The 22,610-nt window shown below is 45.1% G+C and overlaps 4 protein-coding genes across 6 annotated transcripts in view; 1 reads left to right on the top strand and 3 right to left on the bottom strand.

The window, feature by feature from the left end:
- Positions 1-20,354, bottom strand: part of LOC128300778 (tRNA-dihydrouridine(16/17) synthase [NAD(P)(+)]-like) — a 104,278-nt gene extending 83,924 nt beyond the window's left edge. The window contains exons 1-2 of one of the 3 annotated variants that reach the window (XM_053036969.1): positions 20,220-20,354; positions 19,879-20,035 (exon numbers count right to left, since the gene is read on the bottom strand). The gene's annotated coding sequence lies outside the window, so the exon portion shown is untranslated. Of the gene's footprint in view, positions 1-19,878 lie in introns of all 3 variants that reach the window. The other 2 variants (XM_053036970.1, XM_053036968.1) reach the window with 2 other exon arrangements.
- Positions 1,269-6,851, bottom strand: LOC128300776 (mucin-5AC). Its single transcript, XM_053036966.1, has one exon. The coding sequence runs from the start codon at positions 6,849-6,851 to the stop codon at positions 3,306-3,308; it is 3,546 nt and encodes a 1,181-aa protein (XP_052892926.1). The 3' UTR covers positions 1,269-3,305.
- Positions 17,015-19,614, top strand: LOC128300777 (sphingomyelin phosphodiesterase-like). Its single transcript, XM_053036967.1, has 3 exons — positions 17,015-17,162; positions 17,398-18,827; positions 18,903-19,614. Exons 1-3 carry the CDS (start codon positions 17,015-17,017, stop codon positions 19,239-19,241), a joined length of 1,917 nt encoding a protein of 638 aa, XP_052892927.1. The 3' UTR covers positions 19,242-19,614.
- A 319-nt stretch (positions 20,355-20,673) lies between the features above and the next one.
- The window catches only part of LOC128300875 (signal-induced proliferation-associated 1-like protein 1), a 56,978-nt gene continuing 55,041 nt past the window's right edge, over positions 20,674-22,610 (bottom strand). The window contains exon 3 of the mRNA XM_053037103.1: positions 20,674-22,575. Coding sequence (XP_052893063.1) covers positions 22,042-22,575 — 534 coding nt within the window. The 3' untranslated portion in view covers positions 20,674-22,041. The remainder of the gene's footprint in view (positions 22,576-22,610) is intronic.

Below are 22,610 nucleotides of genomic sequence, written 5' to 3'. Positions count from 1 at the left end.
CCGAGGCAGACGAAAGCGTAAAAAGGTAAAGCACACCCGGGTCACGAACGCACATGGCTACATGGTTTCGAACAAAAAAAAAGATATGGACTTGATCGGAAAATTCTTTTCCAAAACTCAATCCATTCCAAAAAGCAAAAAGGGAACACACCGGAGTGGCATTTTCTTTCGAAATGAAACGACGGAAAGACATACCTCACCGACGGTGCGTGGCGAATGTCCGATCCTTAAGCGAGGATTTACGTGTTTGTCTGTGTGTATGGAAGGTAGAAATGAAGCGGCTGTGTGTAGAATGAAAGAACACATGAAAGGTACGGAATGTTTGCTGCAGCAGCTGCTTTAGTAGTTTGCCGGTGGATTGTGAATCAATAAAATCCGAATTTCTCCATCTTGGTATCGTTCGACGTTCGACATTTGCCTATGTGGTCAGGTTTTAAAGGGATTATTTACATGGAAATAGAAAGCGCCGGCCGGGAAAGAAACGATCCTAAATAATGTAATCTGCCTTCAATCTTCAAACATACAAACTAGCCGTGTTTCGAAGTGAAACCTTAAAAATCTTTGTAGACAAACCTTTTTTTGAGAAACTTTTAATATGTAAAATGAAAAAAAATCTCCGTCAATATAACATTAACAATGTTCATGGAACACTATTTTCATTTTATGGAGCACTGTTTTAAAAAGTTCTGTGTGTGGTGGGAATTGCAAGGGATTTTCTATTGTGAGTTTTTGATACTTGTGAAGTTAGACTTGTTAGTGTCAACATCAATATGGAAAACACAATAAGGAAAATTAATGTTATGAAGGAAATTGCACGGTGAAGAAACATATTTTCATTTTTTTTAATAATTCACATAAATACTTCACCGTAAATACTTCACATATATGTACTTCACCGTTATGATTTCAGTTTTAATATAATTAAGTAGTTTGGGGCGGGCCGGTCTAGACCATTGCCCGTAGCAAGGACTGACTATTTGGTTAAGTGGTAAATAAGCCCATAAGGCCAGGCCGATCTAACGAAGAAAAAAAATGTAGTTTCTGGAATTACAAACAAAAACATTGCACCAAGTTTAAATGTTGCAATAGACAAAATATAATCTAAAGTTACAACAATAAACGGTACTTATTTGTTTTTCCTCTCTAGGTTTCATGCAACCCTAGATGAAATTACGTCTTGCTCCAGTATGCTATCTGTCATCACCAATTGAACCATTGAAACCTTCCGTAGCGTCATTTGTTCATGTTGCTGTTGATTTTTTGTTGTTTTCAAATAAACAATTATTTATTACTATGTATATAATATATCTTTTCCAACATCACACTCGTCTGGAACGGGTTTTCCCACTCCCATCCCTGCTCCCTGTTACACATATAAACACATGCTCACATGTTCAAACGATTCAGCACGTTTGTAACGCATTTTTGCTTTTTTTGTCGTTATTTTAATTTTCTCATCAAAATTGCTACCTTTGCTGCCAGTAAATGTGTGTGTGCGGTTTTTTGTTTCTCGTATCCAACGCATCTGTTCCACAATAAGGAAAAGCGACATAAAAAATAGCTCTTAATCCCATTGCAAATTGCGCTTCACCAATGTTTGTGTTACATATCCTTACTTAACGAGCGGTGGTGATATACTCGAGCGCACTTTCCTATCACTCCATTCCACCATGAAGATGGGATTTTCATTCTAATGCGAGCATACATTCCCCACTATCACTACTATCGTTGCTTTACCGCACACGTTAAAGGAATTATGACCTTTCGTTTTATTCACGTTTCGTTCGTTCACTCTGCTCTCGTTCGTTCCAAATATGGTACAGCACTCAGTGGTGCTGAGTGTAACATCAGAGAATAGTCTATTTTATGTTGGGTATAGATTTTTGCATTAAATTAGTCGCGATATATGTCTTCCAGTTTTTTACTGTTTCGTTTCTGACGGATACTTATTGGCATTAAAGAGCTGATAAATCGCACCGCGTGTGCCTGCCTACAACGCGGAGGATAAGATGCCCTTGATCTTACTTGTTTTCTCCAGTTCGCCTTTACACAAAATCATTCCCAGACGCACACGCTGATACACTGACTGATGCACATGGAATTCAAATCATGAGGAAACACACGACTTTTCCAAGCACACAAACGACGAAGCCGTGATCGGGGTGTCGGCCTGTCCTAGCTGTGCCTGTGTATACACGGATACGGATTTCTTTAGATTGGAAAGATCGGAAAAAGCGAAACGGAAAATCCGAGAAGAAATGGTTGGCAATACGTTACTTGAATTATTTAGAGGTTTGAAGCACAGTATACACACACGCACACTCATTGGAACACACACACATTGCATACAGGTGTCTAAAGGAGACTGGGTAGCGACCTATATTGATCATACACAGTACCATTCCTTCGCCGAAACCTACAAGGCTCCTAACAAACAACGGGAAAAAGCGTTCCTGGTTTATTTATCTTCTTCATCGATACAAATCATGGTTAATACGAAATCGCAATGTATACTCCGGCAACAACACCATGCTCTATCGGTAGTACCATTCTGTGCTACTGCATTATAATGCCAAAAAGGATTTCTCCCCCCTTTTGCATCTTTTGCAAAACTTAAACTCCTCAACTCACAACACACACACATGTACTATTCGTATTTGTTATACAAAAAAATTTCATTATCTACACTACACCTTTTGTTTCGCGTGCTACTTGCATAACAATGTAAGCATCTTTTCGCTTTTCGCATCCTTGCACCAACTAAACTGGCCGGAATAATGCTTACACAAACACAACTTCTTCCCCCATGCACGCACATTCGGTTTTTGATTTATGTTTCCCATTTTCTCTCTGTCACGTTTTTTTTTCGTTGTATCGCATATTTTTTCGTGTTTTTCGTTACTACACTGGTGGCTGAATACTTCGTTATGCAGGTTGTGTATTTTACGTATCAGCCTCAAAATCGATCATCTTGGATCTTAGTCTTAAAGCGCAATGTGTAACACCGGTTTGGAGTTGCGGCATTCGTTTCACGGCCTACTGCACACCGCCTACTAGGCAACGGACTATAACTTTCATTCTACTACAACTCTATAACTCTTCCCCTCACGAACAGTACACAACAAACAACGACAGTAGGCTTGCTCGTTTTTGGTAGGCACCGAATGGATGCAGGTGACCTCTCATAGAAAATCTCGCATCTCTATAGGTGGATCTAGTTACTAGCCGGCGAGATACTTGCAGGGAATTGCCTAGCAAACAACAGAGTATATATCCCACGATATCGTACGCATCACTGTCGCATCTTAAGGTGACTGATCCGTGTAGCCTGTAGTGGTCACCAACGGAATCAACCCGGAAGAACGTGTTCCACCACAGCTGGAGCTCGTGGTGATTGAGCACGCGGGATAGACATGTCGGCAGGGCTGAGGAGAAGTTGGGTTCGATAGGCCGGACTCGTGGATCGGCGATAGTGTAGGGCTGCGATTTCTAATAACATTCTTACGGCGACTTCGCCTGTAGTTCATCGGCGGATGAACCGGACCACGGACGGATGTTCCCGACGTAGAGGACGGTGTCGTGATGTCTCCAATCAACTCCGGCAACTGTTCCACACAACCGCCTGTACCACCACCTTTTAGGCGACGGCGTGCCGGAGGTGGTAGAACCGGCATCGTGATAGCTGATGATGACTCTGCCGCACCGCGAATCGTTGACGTGGGCAACAGCGAACGTAGCTGCACGGACGGAGATCCCGGTCCCCCCGTCGATGACCCGGACGGGGAGGCAGATGAGGATGAGGAGGACGCTGCGGCCGCCGCCGCTGCTGCTGCTGCCAGTGCCGATGCACCAAAACCGGGCACCGTAAGTAGAGCACTCGCGAACTCGCTGGACGAAAGGGGACGCACCTGATTCTGACGGATCAGTGTGTGCTGCTGGATGGTGGTGCTACTACTACTACCACCGGAACTGCCGCTACCAACAGTCACCGATGCGCTGGTCCCGCTGCTGCCGGCAAGATTCGTCCGACAGCGTGGTCTACGGTAACGATCGATCATACGCATCATGTGCCGCAAACGGACTACGGGCCAGGGACGGACGAGTCGTGCCCGGGGTCGCTTCGGCACTGGGGAAACACTGGCCTGCGAAGCCGTACTAGTATCTCGTTCGTGATCCAGCTCGTTCCCGTTGGCATCGGAGTTTAGAATTTCTATCGCAGAAGAAGCGGAAGTGGACACCGAGGTGTCTTGTTCGATGGCAGTTTCGTCCTCCTTGACAGCACGCACGGCCATTGCACGGGAACTACTAACACTAACGCTACTACAGTTATTGTTGGCACAGTTTTCATTACAGGTCAGTTCTGGTGCGCCGTGTGAGTGACGCTCAATCGATGTCGTTTGTTGCTGCTCACCGACGTTCCGGATCGTCGGTAGATTGGGCTGCGCACCCGTATCGAACTGTGCAGCCATTACCGTGCGGCTGCCGGAAACGGATACCGTACCGGAGATGGTTCTCATATCAACCGGCACGTCCGGACTATCCGGTACACTCGAGCAACAGTTCCATTTCCTTTTCCAACGATGATGCGACTTCACCGCGGCGAGCGATTCGTTCGCACAGCACAACCGACGCCCACCTTGCTGCTGCTCCACTAGTGTCGGCTTATCGGCACCTCGCCGGAAGGGATGCAAGTCGTACGCGTGCAGATGATGTCGGCGTGTGGATAGAGTCTCATCGTTCGACGGTTGCGTCACGGGTTTCTGCATCTGAAAGCTGCAGCAGGAGCACCGTTCCGTGTACTGGATGTATGCCTCCTCGGACGTCGTGGTGGTCGTTGTCAAGGTGGTCATGGTGGTTGCGAGCAGAGTGGCTGCCGTTGCCGCGGCAAGGAAATCATTCCCGTGATGATGATGGTGCCGGTGGTGATTGTTGTTGTTCGTGGTCATCGTTGAGGAGCTATGTGCCGCTGCCATCTGACGACTGTACTGCGAGCAGCAGTGAAAAGTACGAGTGCCCTGACAATTGCCGGTGGTCATGCCCTCGGTAGGGTCTTCATGCGGATCATCCTCCAGCATCGAGCAGAGATAAAAGGCAGCTTTCTGATGGTGATGATGCTGCTGCTGCTGAAGATGCTGTCCCTGAGGATCGTCACCGCTACAGTGTGTGGACGTCGTTACGGTGCTGGATGCGCTAGAAGCAACGTTAGCTGTTGCTGTCACGGTACGCAACCCGGCCGCTGTGATGTTGTTCCGGCATTCCGTGCTACTACTATCGCAGCAGTGTAATGTGCGTGGCCTCACGCGGTTTAGATCGTTTAGCTGACCAGGCAGAATGACGGCGGCTGCATTTGGTATGGTTGGGCCTCCTCTCCGTCCCAAGAAGGACACTCCTGTCGGTGGACCGTTGATTGTGGCGGTAGTCTTCTGATTGATCGAGGAGCAAATGTAAACCTCGGGGAATTTGCGTGACCCTGCGTGGGTACAGTTAGAGAAGAGGGTAAACTTTGACGGTGCACTCTCAAGCTCTGCGCCAACTCGTGGTGGTCCATTCGGAAGGTGTGTTCCATGCTCTCTACCACCCGCTCCGTTCTGTTGCGCTGCCGCAGCTTGACGATTGTTGCGGATGTACTCGTACGTTGTGAGTCCCAGAAACGAGATGTACACATGAAAGAAGCACAGATGTAGCAGTAGTCCTGCGGCTATGGCGGCCAGTATGCCAAGTGAGGCCACAAACACTAGAAACACTGTGTGATGAAGTGCAATTCCCTCGGCAGCAGCAGTAGCTGCACTGACTGTCGCATTTGGTTGGGTCGTCGCGTTCGATGAATTCCCCGCCGTACTGATGACGGTACTGTTCCCATCCCCACCACCGAAAATTCCTCTCACCGTCCCATTTAGCAAGATGTCCTGAGCGGATGTGGTGAAGTTTTCGAACAGCAATCCACCGGCCGTGCTCGTTTCGTCCGTAAACGTGGTGCCCACCGAGCTGCTCGAGGTGGTAGTCAACTCGAGCTCGACACCCTCATCCGGCGGTGTTTGGTCGACGACATCCAGCAAACCGAACCAGGCAAGATTAAGCCAACCCACCGGCTGCACATGGTACAGCACGATCTCGACGATGGCTGCGGCCAGGATGACCAGCGCCGCTATGACCGCACTCACCACACACATCAGAAAGGCGACATAGTTCCGTCCACCGACGCAATGGTTCAACCATTTGCAGTGATGGTCGAAGGTACCGACGCACTTGTTGCACACGCTGCAATGCTTCGTACGGGCGCTGGTCGTGCGGATGTTGCAAAGATGGCACCGTCCGTTCTCGATCACGTGCGAATGCCGGGTACGATCGAACTCCGGTACCACAGTTTTGCTGGCCGGCGCCAATCGACGCAACTCCGGATCGGCTGGATCAAGCAACAGTGCGGTAAGATGGGAGGCGAGATGAAACCCGTACAGTGCGGTCACGGCAACGTACAGCGGAGGTTGTAGCGTGGGCTCTAGTGCCGGTATTAGCACACCGAACGTGGAGTAACCGAACAATGCCAAAGCAAACCAACCGACCAGCTGCAGCGGATGGAGCGGTAACTGAAGGCCGTGCACACGACGATCCTTCCTGTACTCCGATGCACCGAGATTATCCTGCGAGGAACAGAACCGATTGCGCGTTAACTTACGCGCCCGTTTCGTGCACTGTTCGCGGAACCGTCGAAATAGGGAGGTCGTCGTCGCGGCGTTGTAGGAGTACGTTTTGCTGGTGCCGGTCTCCGGTCCGGTTGCTGCGGCGATACGGTTGCTTCTTCGGATGTTGCTTTTGTGGGGCGTCGCACGCTCGACGACAGACTCTGTGAGCATGATACTCGGTCCAGGATCGGCGAGGGGTAGCAGCGTCGTTAGGGATACAACCGGACAAGGGCATCCTATCGCACGCTTCGCCGGTCAATGGTTTCATAAGATCCGTTACGTCGTACTACGCCGTGCAACACTGACGCTTGTGTATCAATCACCTGCAGAACTGACTGATCTCGCACACTTTACGTCCACAAGAAGGTTTACGTTGCGGCGCAGTACTAATTGCTCACGAAAAGGATAACATTTCCTCGCCGGAACTCATCACCAACAGTACTGGGTACTGGTACACTGCATCCATCTACCCAGCGGCACCGGTTTAGTTTAGTGACACTGTCAAAGTACGTCAGTACTGTCAAACCTTAGCGAGAGGAACACGATGCGTTACTATGGGCAACAAACAAGACGTTCACAATCACACCATCGACAGCTTCGTGAGCCACTGTCAAGGCCTTACTACATCCACTTCCGACGGCCAATGTTCCGAAACCGAACATTCGCTGTTCGTCAGGGTGCCGAACGTTACACAACCACTGCTCGTTATCTATCACACAGACAAAAAGGCGCACACACAGGCGAAAGTTTCTCGCCTCCTTTTTGTCCTTTCTCACCCCCTAACACACACACACACACACCCTCGTGGAAGGGGGGATATGCCAGAAATTACATAAGCGGCATCGTGATCCAACACGTTTCAAACCGTACACACACGGGGCGCCGTTCCTGTTGCTCCTCGGTGTTGTTGGGAGGTGAAATGTAGCGATAGCGCGAACGCGACGAGACGATGGCCAGATACGTACAGCCAGATGAAGTGAAGGAACGGAAAAAATAGACAGAAAAGGAAACAGTTCACAGGAGGACGAGGGGAATAGAAAAAGCGCACGGCATCAACGGTTGATGACGATGTGCCACAGTTGTGTTCCCATTTTCGGTCACGCGGTTTCACATTGTTGGCAGTGTAGCGGTAGCCTTCAGCACGATCCTAAACACAGCAGCAGTCCCACACATCGCTTCCCCATACACCGAACGTGAAGCATCAATTTGTGTGTTGTTTCACTGCGGGGTTGTTTTTTTTTCGTACGCCGCCCTGAAGGTTTCGTGCGCCTTCTTGTGCCGGGGGTGGTGGATTGCAAAAATCGAAGGACTACTTTTTTCGATCCAAAACCGTCCCCGTTGGGCTGCTAACGGTGAAAGGACCAAACGTGGCTGGTTGTGCCTTAGGCGAAATTGTGCTGTGCGCGGTCTCGTGAAGCGCACTACAAGCAAGCGTACCCCCGATACCACCGACCGAGTAGTGTTTTATGCTATCGTATCACTTTTCCCGACCCGTGCCGGGGTTTGGGTAGAGTAAGAAATGGGCACAATTTTCCACGTCCTCGCTTTACCACCACTACTACCGACCGGTTCACAACACTGCCGTCGTCACCGTGCTCGCGGGAGGATAATACGGGTTGATTACGTACGCACGCGGTGTACGGAAGGATATTTCCGTTTTGTCGTGTCATTCAGAACGCCATAGTAACCGCACACCACTTTTACAGGCACCGGCCACCTACACAGCCCAACGTTACACACTCACGTATTAGGCGCGGTTTTGTTGCCGTACAGTCTAATTTTAAGGAACTTGGTTGCGTGTTTTTTTTACAGCACTGCTAAAAATACTTCCACTCAAAATCCGATGGTAACAACGATTGCTTGGATCCACCAGGCTACGAAACAAATCGCCTACCAACGTGCTCCTACTCTCAAACGTGCGTTCGCCCGTCTGGGTACGTTCAAAGTCACACTGGGCACTGGGCGAGACGTCGGGCGTATAACCCGGGTGTGTCTGTGACTGTTAATGTGTGCATGTGCGTGGGAGGTGTGTCTGTGCGTGGGCACGCGAGCCGGATGCAGTTTTGTTTCTGTCCTCACCAAACGCAGCACAACCAGGACTGACTGACCCCGGACAACTGACTTCCTGTACGGCTCAACTACTACTACAACTGCTGTTGGCAGACGAACGCCGAGCAATAGCAGATGCGAAACGCCGATCACAAGGATACAGCCGAACAGGACACAAATACAGCCGAAAAATGCTAGCACGCGCGCCTCCATCGCCGTGGCACGAAGTTTTATCAATACCGAAAGGGGAAACGTACCGTTTAGAATGGCAGATTCAGCGATTGAGTGCGCCACACTGAAAGCCGGCTAGTGGAGTTAAACGTTACTATATTTTGCATAAAATCACTTAAAATTCAACTCAATTTCTAAGCGAGAAATTTAAAACTGTTTTATCAAAAGCATTTAATGTAACTTAAGTAATAAAAGTAATTTATTAAAGCAATCTCTTTCGCAACCGAAGAACTGAACGTACCTCAAGACAGCTTGAAATGCTATGCCGACCACAGCGCATGTGCGTTTCCTTGTTGTCGAACGTAAACAAACCATATTGCTTGTTTGCAATCGGAGGTCTTTTTTTTGCCCAACGGTGTCAGAGCAACCGTTTGTGTATGGGGGTGTTGAAATTTTACGTAAATCCTAAACAACGACGAAAGCGTTAGCGCCACCTCACACCCAAAGGAGTTCCGCAACCGGCCTGCTACACACACCCGTAGCGGTCCCAGTGCTCAAATAGTTGTGCAGTTACCATAAGGTAGGAACTGATTAGTGCCGGTCGTCAGGATTTTAGCGATACCTTCCTATTCTTCGCATTAGGTAGCACACCTCTTGCCCTTATATCTGCCACATTAGGTAGATGGTTGGGGCATTACGCGTAGCATAACTGTAGGCGCAAATAAGGGTGGTAAAATTTTGTGGCACCATTTTTCGAAGGCTCTTTCCATAGCCTGACGTCACCACACGCTCGTATGAATGTCGTAGTCACGTACTTTTGTAAGTTTCTTTTCCTTCCTTAATCGATTGATGGTATGCCATCTTGGTAGGCAAGGCCCCTCTAGTCCCTCGTTAAAACTATTATTCATTGAGCAAAAGGGACAAAAATAAACGATGAGGAAGCTAAAAATAAAAGGGATAATGGAAATACAGAAATGTATGCCTAGAATTAGCTGCCGGTCGCATAGCTCGAGTGTGGCATGACTGTACGGAAAAGCTTGAACGGAAACAGTGACATTGTAGGAGCATGTAGGAGTTAGGTACATTTATGCTCCAAACACCTATTCAACTGCAAAGTTCGTTTATACTCTCGAATTAATATGAGGAAAGGGCATTTATAGTACTGTTCTACGTATGTATATTTAAAGCTCTATAATCCAATTAGATGACGAGGACATTGAATGGCCATGACCCCCGTTACGTGCTTAGTGTGAGAGTTGATTGTAGGCGTTACGTGCTTTGCTGCAAAATTTAAGCCGTTTGTTACCACCAAGGAGTTGCGGAAAAGAGATGGACTGGGCCGCCGTTCTAAACAGCTCTAATTTTTAAATTTATAACACAAAGGCGTGGAACTAAGAAACCGTCTTCAAGTAGACAATCCAATGCGTTATGGTGGTAGTGGTCCGCATCTTAGCGCAGAGGATGAGCCTATGACTCTTTAGATTAGGATAGAATGATATCGGACAACTAAACTCGTGTTATTCCGTTCACTAGCACAGTGATCGCAAGTTCATTGAACATGAAATTGATTTCTCTCATTTCACATTCCAATTGCACGTTAAAATGTTCATAAAGAACGTAGTTAAATAAGTTGTTAGTACATTTTCGGCACTTTTGTGGGAAACATTATCATAAAAAAACACCGTCAAGCAAAACCAATCGCTGCACGTCTTATCAGGCCATCCATCTATCTCACGTGAGCATGAAATGAAGTAATGAATTGGTAATCGCTTTGAAAGCAAAAACCCCCTGCATTCGCAATTTCTTGCTGGCACACAATACTCCGGTTTGGCTGGAAAATGGAATGGAATTAAAACACATTCCGGCTCTTCATGCCGGTTAAAAGATCAAATAAAACATATCCACTCTTTTCCAATTTTCATACCATTCATTCATTCAACAGCATCGTGGAACAGTGTTGACTTCTGGAATTAGTAGTAGTAGGAGGAGTTTACTATGTAAAATTTGGTGAAAAAGACACACCCGCACGCTCCCCACAATTCCTAATTTGTGGAAAGTCTGGGTTTTGCTTCCACATTTTAGCATCAAATCGAATATCCCATTGCTTTATCACAACATCAACATAAAAACGTATGTGTGAAAGGCAACAACAGACGCAAGATGGAGATTGCAGGGAAAGTGGAGGAAAAGTCGTCATATTAACTTTTATGTTTATGTCGGCGCAAATCGGGTTCCGAAAATTCGCAAACGACGACCCTTCGCCACCGTCACATCCTAGTTCCACAGGTCACCAAACAGTAAAACCATCGTTGCAGGCTTTTCTCGGCTTAATTTTTCGGCACCACCCGGCACCACTCTCCGTCCGTACGTCGATGCGTTCCCTTCCGAAATGGAGTCGAAATCGTCGTTCCATTTCCATCTGTTGTATCTTCTTCCTACTCGCCCAGTGTGACGAGGTTTAATATTGCCATAAAACAACAGCTTTGCGTTTCCAATTTTACTACACACTGCACAAAGGTGGGAGGATGGGTGCACACCCAGGGCTGGATGAGTTCCGAACATAAAAATGGGCGAAAGAAAATATTCAAACCAACTTTTAGTACATTTATCATGCCTTTTTTTAGCGGAGGCGGGAGTGAATTCTACTTCCGCCTGCTTTCATTCTGGAATGGAGGGTCCATTTGGAATTGGGAAACAATATTTTCAGCGGAAAATGGCAAATAGCAAAACATTAAAGATACGCATACGAGCGTACGTATCGCTTTGCGGGAGGTGGTCCAGTAAATATTCACGCTCACGACGCTGTCCACTTGAAGGCAGGGAAACAATGCACTGCAAAATGGACAATACACACAGAGTGTCCCTCTGATTGTGTTTGGATATTTGAGTTATTCGATCAGCGGGAGGGGTAAGAGGTTAATATTTTCAAACCAACTCCTTCCGCCAGGTCGTTTATATTACTTTTATACACTTTTCCGTGCTACGTGCTGGACGAACGGTCGCTGTCAGCAACCTTCTCTCTTGAACCGGAAAGTTATGCATGGGGAAAAATATAAACCTCCTATCCACAAACCACTCATCCACCAAACAACTGGCACAAACTGGCTCGCTACACCGGGAATGGAAGAGAAAAGATTTATCCATCCGTCCATCCTGTACGGCTGGTTGGACAGCTTCCGGTCGTACGATTTATGCATGCAAAGTAATAAAAAAGGCAAGCAAAGAAAACAACACGAACCGAACTTCCCTTGCCGGATTGGCCGGTGGGCTCACCATTACTGCGTCGCCCTGTCCGTCCGTTGTCCGATGGCTCTGCGTCACGATGACTCGTTCAAAGTACGTTAAATTATCATATTGTGCTGTTGCCTTTTTGCTTCAATCCATCAAGCGAGATTTGTCTCGTGGGTTAAGATGGATTCCGGATTCACGATATTGCACTACGCAACTACGAAATCGCGTGCTGAAACTGATGGTACTAACACACTAACAAAAAGATACCAAAAGGCAAATGACGTAAGAGTAAGCAAATTTATCTGATGGGGATGAAAATTGGATATTGGATAATGGTTTTTATGCCTTCTGGTAGCATATTGCGACAAAGTATGCATTATATGCACTTTAAACAGCCAAGTAGACAATGAATCGGATTACATTTAGACAGTACTTTTGTTTGAATTTCAATATTCGATAATGCATTGAACATTAAATACAGGTATAGGTCGTTTTTAATATCCCATCCATTCTAATAAATATTGAACAATGTAGCTTTTGTTTGGATTATTTTATAGCTTAATATAACCTAAAGCTACATTAATGATCTATAAGACCTGTTATTGACAAATTTAACAAAATGTTTCATCACATTTTGACCATTTGTAAGCAATAAAATGATAAAGATTAGATAAAAGGGTAATTGAAGAATTTCTGGCCTCGGTACGATTTTTCAATGCAATGGCAAGAACATAAAAAGGGAAGCCAACCGCTCAGTGGATACAAAAGCATCAACAAACTAACAACATCCGAACCGAATATGTAAATATGATTGGAGTGAATAAAATAAATAATCCATCGGATGAACACTGCCCATTAATTGAGTTGAGCGAGTGGAAACGATGGAAAAGTCCAGTTTGCAGATAATGCTACAAATGATGGACTAGGGATTATGGTTATCGTCCTTGTTCGTGCAAGATTAAGCTTAATCGTTGCCAGATGGCGTTCACGAAGGACGAACTTTGAAATGTTTCTCCACTCTTTATCCAAGTTCTGCTGACAACTCCTCCTTCAAATGTATTTTTTTCTATTTAATTTGTTGTACTTAAAAAAAAGGACAGAAACAACAAACCAACCAGCAGAGTCCCTTTTCCGAACCCATGCTAAGCAACGAAATCAGCAACAGAAATCTGCCTGGAAATAAGTGGTGAAGGTGGCTCGAAAACAAACAGATTAGCGCCAAAAAAGTAAGTTATTGAAGGCTTTGTAATTTAATAATCTTACATAAATGTGTTCCAATTCAGAAAGGATTACTCATTTGATAAGATAAACCACCATCGTCAAACATACCATATTTTTAGAGCGTTTTTGTTTGCTAAATGCATATGTTAACACGTTCAGCACGGTGTCAAAAATTGCAATAGTTACCGTAGGGCCGCTGTTAACATTAACTTGGTGTTTTGTAGAGTACATCACCCATTTTTGGGTGATACGGTCAAGCGGCCGTGGCCTTTTTTATGATGCGGCGCTTAGCCCTATCTGCCCATATTCATTTTAATTCGTATATTTTTAAATTATGCAATGAACGTAAACAAAAAATATTGTTTTTGAGGGTTTTTGTCTTATGCCAACCTGCTATTTAAGAGGGAATCTTTTTATTATATCTAATGAATCCTGAGTAACTAGAATCCTTTTTCTAGCCAATTTTATAACAAGGCTAAAATGATGCTTAAACGTTCGTAAAAAAAGGAAATCCATACCATTCTACGTCAAACGATTTCCACTCAATCAATCCAGGTGCGGTGAAAGTAAATTGATGGTGATCGATCATAGTAGCCTTCCGACGCTGTTAAATACACTTCATTGCGAATCTTCTCTCATCGGGGAAGGCAAGTAACATGGCAACCATTCGAAACCTGTAGCCATCTTTTGCCGTCTCTCGAAAGGAAATAGAAATCCTGAACACTTAAGCGAGTGTGTTTAGCAAAAAAATAAATTGAAAACGATCGACGAACGAAAGGGGGCATAAACAAACAAGCAATAAAATACACGTACAAAAAAATGGAAAAGTCTGCCAAAGCTTCGCTGGGTGTGCCAAAGCACCGCTGAACGCCCACGATAATCAACGATGAAGGGGTGCAACAAAAAAAAAGGTGACGGGAAGGATGTCAGAACAGAAAGAAAAAAACCCAATTCATCCTTTCACCAGCAGCGGGTTCCTGCATCATCTACTTCCGATGTTCCACATTCGCTTCTAGTTGTTCTTCTCATCGATCAGCACCAATAAATCATCGAACCAGAGAGTCTTTGGATTTGGCAGACGAATAAGTAGATCCTTCTTCCCCACGAATCGAGGCAAGCAAAAATAACAACAACAAAAAACACTATCCCACAGGGGATGGCTGCTGTTCGGGTAGCCTTCCGTTAAGTTTCCCAAGCAGCGGAATGGTTTTTGACGTTCGGTTTGTTCCCTTTGACCATGGCAAATACCGCACCGCTTACGCTCCGTTCGGTTGATGATTCCTCCACGTGCCTCGTGACTTGTGAAGGTTGGATCTCAAAAAGGTACTAAACACAGCCCGATCATGAGTTGGCCTTCCTTCCTCCATGGAATGAAGGCGTTAGATATAAATAATTTCGTAGATGAATGACGGATTGCTTGCTAGAAGTTGGCTGTCGAGCTGAAAGGTTGCAAAGGCGAACTTCTTCCAGACACGGACCTTCCTTTTTTCGGAACTTTCGCCGCCAGGATTACCGATGTGGGTTGCGGTCGATGATACGGTGGCAACAGCTTCCGTCTATCAATCTTTAATTGCGAAGATACAGCGGTCGGCAAATCAATAACACCAGCACCTCAATAGGACGATAGAAAAGATTATCCGCGAATGAACGATGTTGCACGAGATGTGTGAGTACCACTGCTGTTCAACGTTAATTATTGATTTATGTTCAACAGGAGAAATAAGCAGCGTGCGCCATAACTCACACCCGAGTCCGTGTGTAATGATTCTGGCAGAAAACAAATTAAAGTACAAAAAAACACAAAACATTTCACATTTTTATATTATTTACCGGCAATTGGCACTTGTACCAGCTTCAAACGAGCTACTTCAAAATAATTAAGCTACTCGTTTGAGTAATCAGCGTTTGAAAGTAAAAATTAAATCAAGTACCTCTAATTGTTTCAGGAACACGAACGATTCATATTTCCCGTGCATAGATCCAAACTATCGAAAACCAAACAAAAGATAAAAAAGACGATTTTCCACGTACCCGTTTTATGCTCTCCGTCGATGGAAAAGCGGTTAAGAGGATGGCAAACGATGCATATTTAATCTTTCTTTTTGCATGAAGAGGTATTGATTCGACCAGTGCATACCGGGACCGGTTTTATCGAGAAGAACCCACAAGATGTGGGAGGAAAACCTTCGACGACGGCAAGCAATGCCATCCGAGCGCTGTTCGTACTCTCAAGTGGTTACCGGTTTGTGTACCATGTAGTTTCTGATCGGAAAGAAATTATTGATAAAAAAATCGCTTCCCTGTAGCGCACTGCGTTGCGTTGGAAATGGAAGTTACCGGAGAAGCGAGCAAAAGAAAAGAAATGCTTGCTCCTTTTTTAACAATGCTATTTTAATCGCTTCACCACTGACCTGGAGCATTAGGCAGCCAGTATGGCATTACAAATAGTGTACACCCTTACCATCTGGTGAAAGGCATTTCATCGTTTAACGAACGTTGTTATTACAAATGGTCCTTCTTCTCGACCTGTGTAGAGGCGGGCATTAAATGGTCAACGAGCATGAACGACGAAGAGGATAGCAACCATAGCAACTGAGCAACGCTATAAACCACAGTGTCTGGACGAGTTAGCATCGTTTTATAGCTCACAAGGGTATTTCCGCTTGAAGAAAAATGGTCAGCCAATCTTGATTGGCTGTTAAATATACATTTCTATTACGTATTGCAAAATAATTCACGTTTTATATTTATCTTCATTTAAGGAGGATACATCAAACTCATTGGCTTCATACAGTCTGTCATAGGAAAATAGCGTACCGTTGGCAGCTTATAACTGTCGTTTTCAATTTGACACAACGATTTAGTACAAATTTGCATCATGAAACGGTTTACTAGAATGATGTATATGAAGCAGCTGAGCGCTCCAAATAATAATGCTTGAAGTAAAAATCAAACATGGAAATACTCGAGCAGACTACTAATTGTTTGTAAAGTGTTTATAGACACTCCACTTTCATAAATAAATCATAATCGTAAAGTGAAAGTTTCTTTATTGACCAATAAATTACCTAGGCGTACCTTGACCGTACTTTTACCTGTAGCGATCGTGTCTTAAAATCATTACAAATCTTTCTCTCATAAGCAGTTAATATTATTTAGTTTATTCATCGAATTGCTCGAATTCAATGTCCAATACAGGCAATCCTCGTCGCGTGATCACGCAGTGTTTACTACTTCAACCTAGATATCAGCGGTAGATCTTCCGCCAAACCACCCAGCCAAAAGCCAATGATCCCAAACACGATCGTAAACCCAATATCGTTTAACTAAAGCCAAGGCAAATCTTCGCTTATCGCGTATCTCTCACCCACGCCACCGTCGAGCCACACCGAACGAAACCCATCTGGAGAACCTCCGTTCGTAAAGTGGTCAAGCATCTCAAGTAATCAAGAAGGCAGACCTTGTGCACGCGAATTCCGATACTGCGTTTCCAACCCATCACCAAACGGTAGCGCAATCGATTGAGGCGCATTTGACTTTCCTTATCGGGACGATTTCCCGGCAGTGGTATAAAAACACACCGCAACAAGGCGATAGCACTCTATAGTGTGCTGGACACCTGGAGACGCGTGAACAAACAAGTGAGTTAAGCAAGCAGTGCAATGCAGCGTGCAATGTGGGTGCTGTTTGGGAGAGTCACGTTACTGTCCCTGGCGTTGTTGGCGGCACTGCAGACACCTACAACTGAGGCCGATCGGCTGCAACCGAAAGGATATCGCGAAACAGTTCAGAAGCTCCAAAAGTTTTACGGTAAGTGTGTGTCCATCAGTCCCCAATGTGCTCTTTTCCGTGACGCACAAAGTTGCAATCAACATAATGTGCTCCTATCGAACGATCCTTAAGACCCTTGCTACTTGTATACTTAATCTTATCACACCCTAATCGCCGCAATTCAACACGTTCCTCTTCATGGGGGGGTTATTGTGGGTGCTTGTGCCATAAAACGGATTATCATTAATTATCAAACCCCGTTTGTTTTGTGCAGTAAAGTTTGAGGACAAAGTCTCGCGGGAATTCCGTCGATGGAAGGAGGAAGGCACCATGTCACCGCACTTCCGACAGCTGATCCACGGGTCCGCCATTAGCAAAAGTGAACGTGCTCAGGAAATACGCGAGCTGCCAACGACCCGAGAGGGCCCGTTGTGTGCGATCTGTCGTGGGTTCGGTGGATCGGTTCTGGAGTTCCGTCGTGAAGGTGCCACGAGGGAGGAAGTGTTCAACACGACGGTGGAACTGTGCACGATGCTCAATCTGCAGGAAGAATCCATCTGTCGGGGACTGATCGAGCTAAACATTGACCCCATCCTTTATATTGTGGACAATCGACCGGATCTAACATCGGCATCGTTGTGCGCCGTGGTCTTCCAATCCGGCGCATGTGTGCTGGACGATTTAGCTTTTACCGAGTGGCAGGTGGATGTTGATCCGAACGGAACACCGGTGACAGCTTCAAAGACGGGTACGGCCCAGCGTGGTCCGAACGATTTGAAGATCGTCCAAATCACTGATCTTCACTTCGACCCGAATTATCGCACCGGATATAACGCGGAATGTGGGGCACCGGCTTGCTGCCGGGAGTCTCAAGGTATCCCCGACGATCCAGCAGCAGCCTCCGGACATTGGGGTGACTATCGAAACTGCGATACACCGTGGAATGCTGTCGAAGATCTTATCGATCGCGTAGCGGAAGAACATTCCGATGCGGACTTTGTCTACCACACCGGTGATATCATCGATCATGGAATTTGGGAGACTTCGATCGGTTACAATGTACGATCAATTAACCGAGTGATTAACAAACTGCGCGAAACGTTCCCCGAAACCCCTGTCTACAACATTCTTGGCAATCATGAAGCGCATCCCACGAATGTGTACGAACTTGGCGAAGTGACACGTCCGGACTTTTCTACGAATTGGTTATACCACTTGTCCGCTGATCTTTGGAGTCACTGGCTGCCCCGTGCAACCGAGCAGACGATCCGGCTTGGCGGTTACTACACGGCCCTGATACGACCCGGATTCCGTGTGATCGCACTCAACAACAACGACTGTTACACCTTCAACTGGTGGATCTTATACCAACCGGATGCGCTCAAGGGACAGCTGCAATGGTTGCACGATGTTTTGCTGCAGGCGGAACGGACCGGTGAGAAGGTACACATCCTAGCCCATCTTCCCATCTCATCCGATTGTTTCAGCGTGTGGCAGCGGGAGTATCGTCGAATCTTGGAGCGCTTCCGTGATACGATCAGTGCTCAGTTCCACGGTCACACACACAAGGACGAGTTTAATGTGTTTTACGCGAGCGAAAACCCAGAGTTTGCTGTCGGTGTGGCGTGGAACGGTGGCAGTGGCACGGCACATACCAATGTCAACCCGAACTACGTCGTGTACTACGTCAATCCGGATACTTATGTGAGTGTTTCTAGATAGAAGACCTTCCCCAAGTTTAAATAACTAAAAGCTTTTCTCTACCTTTTCGTCTTACAGGAAGTGACCGATTTTGAATCGTACGCATACAATTTAACTTCCGCTAACTTAACACCAGATGAGCGACCCGACTGGTTCCGTATGTACTCGTTCCAGGAGGAATTTGGTTTATCCGATCTCAGTCCAGCCGGTGTGGATGAATTAATTCAACGACTGGGAACACCCGCCGGACGGGACGATCTGCGCCGGTACTGGGAATATAAGGTAAAGCTGGCGGATGCTTCGCTTGCCAACGACTGTACTGAGGATTGTCTGCTGAACCATCTGTGTGAGATCGTCACCAATCAAGCGGACGATCTCCGAAAGTGCCAGGAACTGTCGGACACGTTTTTCGACTAAAGGTGTTTTGTTTTGAAAAGTGATTACGTTTTATAAACGTAGTGAAGGAAATATATCTAAAATATGACTTTCACAAATGAATGAGCGAAAAAAATACTGTGTTTATAGTGGAATAGTGATTGACCGTTTCCGGAAACATTGGCCTTCAGTGATGGTCATTTCCTGAGGTCTTTTCATATTACGTAATAGTATCATTAACCGATATCACGTATCGCGTGGGCTTGGTTGGATGACTCTTGTAAAAGGTACCAACAATCAATGCCTTCAAATCAAATGCCTGTACATGCAATCGATAAGGTACGCAACATCTGACGTTGGTTTTTGTCGGTCATGTTTTTAAGACAAAGTTGATTGAATCTTTTCAATGACAGTGATCGCGATGTTGCTGAAAGATGCGAGGTAAAGCTGATAAGGATGATAGCAGAACGAACTTAAGATTGGTCGTGGTTAGCAATAAACACAAAATACAATAATTACTTCAATAAATAGTGTAAATATAATATTTTTTTTCTATTACGCACGTGCCACACGTGCCGAAATTTTCTACCTTTGCTACGAGTGAGTCCTGTAGCATGTAAAATTAAATGCATAAAATTTAAAGGATAAATAAAAAAACAGTAAAACATTCGTTACTCACCACGTGTGTTTGCTCAAGTTGGTTGTGCTCAAATTGTTCACTGTACGCAAGCTCGGACACAAGAAGCCGTCACTTTGCACGCAAAACACTGTACCGAATTCGTCACAAAATAACACCACTCGCGATAAACCACTCTTACGCACGGTAAAGGTAATAACTGAAAGAAATTGATACTGTTTTAGACACTGTAAACTACTTACTTCACTGTAATACAAGCAATTTGCAAGCAAGCACTGTAGCACTAGGACACATTCAACGCCATTTTGTTGAAGAGGAAGCTGCGTAGTTTGCTTTGGTCTTTCACATCGAAAAACTGAACCGGATCGTGTTAGATAGGTCACCCTTTCTCACTATTCGTTGATTCACTCGGAAGCTACGTGAAAAATCTGTTTACAACGACGTTAACCGGGAAAATATGATCCAAAAGTTTAGTATTTCTATAGCACAAACGACCGAACACACCGCACCGGGGAGCACGAGGCAGACTGTAAACAAACCATTGGCACTGTGGGATACCAACGGCCATTGTCATTGACACCCTATGACAACCAAAAACGAGTCGGTATTATGCATGCAGTTGCGCCACTAACCGCATCGATTCAGTGGCGCTAAAATCGGTTATCCGCTGCCTTACTCCAAACATACAACAAGCAGATAATTTAAAACTAAAATGTATTTTCTCTACCTCGTTGAGTGCTGAATGCTAAACAGCACTGGACTAAATATCTTACTACATGCTATGTCTCTACATGTTCTTTCTTCAACTTCAACATAAAATAATAATGAAGAGTTCTGTAACATTTTATTTCACTTTGCTTCATGGAATCGCACATTGCTTATTGGTCTAGTTATTACAACAAAGAGTATAGAGATAGTATTACCGATAAATTAAGAGATACTAAGGAGTTGGTCTTTACACTGTTCATGTTGCATCGCTCTCGTTTTCCTTTTATGCACGAGAAATGATCTCGAAAGTAGACAAAGAAAAAAAGGACAAACATTGATTTCTTCCTTTGTTTAATGTTTATAACTAACATTTTCTCAAACCACATCGTAATTCGAAAGCTAAGATCAATTCTGAGAACACCTTTGCATGTTTGTTAAACATGTTTTTCACTATTGTTTGGTGCACGTCTGTTTAGCGAAAAACAAAGCTTAAAATAACAACATTACAAAAGAGGAGAGAAGCCTTGAAGCACCGACAAAGAGGTGAAAATATCGTAATAGAAACACTGGTTCGTTTATTTGTCAGGACAGAAATCAAACTAGCATCTGTCCTATTGCTTTGTCGATAAATTCAATCCAAGGTGTTTGCACTCATTCTATACCAAATGATCAAAGAAGAGAGAAAAATAACTTTATAAATTAAGATCGAACTGTAGTGTCTATTACACAACACATAAATCATACAAATACCATAGCGATGCAAAAACGTTAGCGTTAGTAGAAGCAGTACTATATGAAGAGGCATTTTTGGCATATTATTTGTCCTTATCGCTTGCATGCATGCGTGCACCTTGCACATCCTTGAAAATTGCCGCGCTAAGTTAAAAATTAACACGCTTGGCAAATTTATGGTACAATTTCCATCTGCTTCGTTGCATGATGCATATGTATGTAAAGAGGGGTTTTGTATATAATAACTACAGTCTAGCATATAATTGGTGTTTGCTGTTGTATACGCGCAGAAGAGAACAAAACTGTTTCTAACTTCGCTTACAAATTTCTAACTATATAAACAGGGCTTTAAATTCCCACATATCAATGAACGTCTGCAGAGCAAAAAGCTTCTTCGAGTGCCGTTGTGTTGTTGTGTAAAGAATGTTTAACTTTTTCATACTGGTGCTCAATCTACCCACTAACGAGGCCTCCCTAAGTAACGTTGTAAGGTGTGCTCTTTAATATATAAATGTTACACTTGTTTGTTCGCTAAAAGCGCACACACCTTGGCTTATATGTACATAATTTTTGGTCATTTATAAAAAAAAAACGAATGTCAATGTATCCCTTCCTCACTTCCTTCCTTTATAAAATGATCACGCTTTGGAAGACACGACATTTATACATGCGTGTGAGTGTGTGTGTGTGTGTGTGTGTGTGTGTGTGTGTGTGTGTGTGTGTGTGTTTTGAATTTTTTTTCTAGTGCTATCACACTGCGATCTATTACGATTGTCGATCGATCGTCTGGAAAAACCACTCGGTGAAACGACGCAACTGCTGCACAGCTGCCTGGCTTTCATCTTGCAGCCGCCGATTTTCTTCCGTTAACCGTCGCACGGCATGTTCGAGCGAGCGCCGGCGACGTTGTTCGCGCAGTACACGATCGGAAAGCTGAGTGACTTGGCACTGAAGTTCTGGTAGGCTTGAACTGTTCTGCAGTGCCATCAGAGCTTGCTGCTGTGCGGCATTACTGCTACCGGTAGATACGGGGGAAGCTGAACTCGGTGTGGAGGAGGACAGATCCGGTCCGCTCCCGATGCTACTACCGGTTCCGCTAACACTACTACAACCTCCACCCGTTCCTCCTCCGTTAACAATTGTCCCTACTGGACCGCTCCCATTCATAGTTCCATTGTGACCGGTTTGCTGTTGCTGCTGCAACTGATGCTGATTATGCACTCCGTTCAACACCTGGCTGATGTCGTCGTAATACACATTACTTCCTGGGTGTTGCGATTTGGCCACAGATTCCGATAACTAAAAGTAAGCAAACAACAGATTAGGCTTCATTC

Source organism: Anopheles moucheti, chromosome 3 (genome assembly GCF_943734755.1).
Source record: "Anopheles moucheti chromosome 3, idAnoMoucSN_F20_07, whole genome shotgun sequence".
NCBI classification, from domain to species: domain Eukaryota; kingdom Metazoa; phylum Arthropoda; class Insecta; order Diptera; family Culicidae; genus Anopheles; species Anopheles moucheti.
The sequence above is the reverse complement of the archived record's forward strand: the minus strand, read 5'-3'. Positions and strand labels throughout refer to the sequence as shown.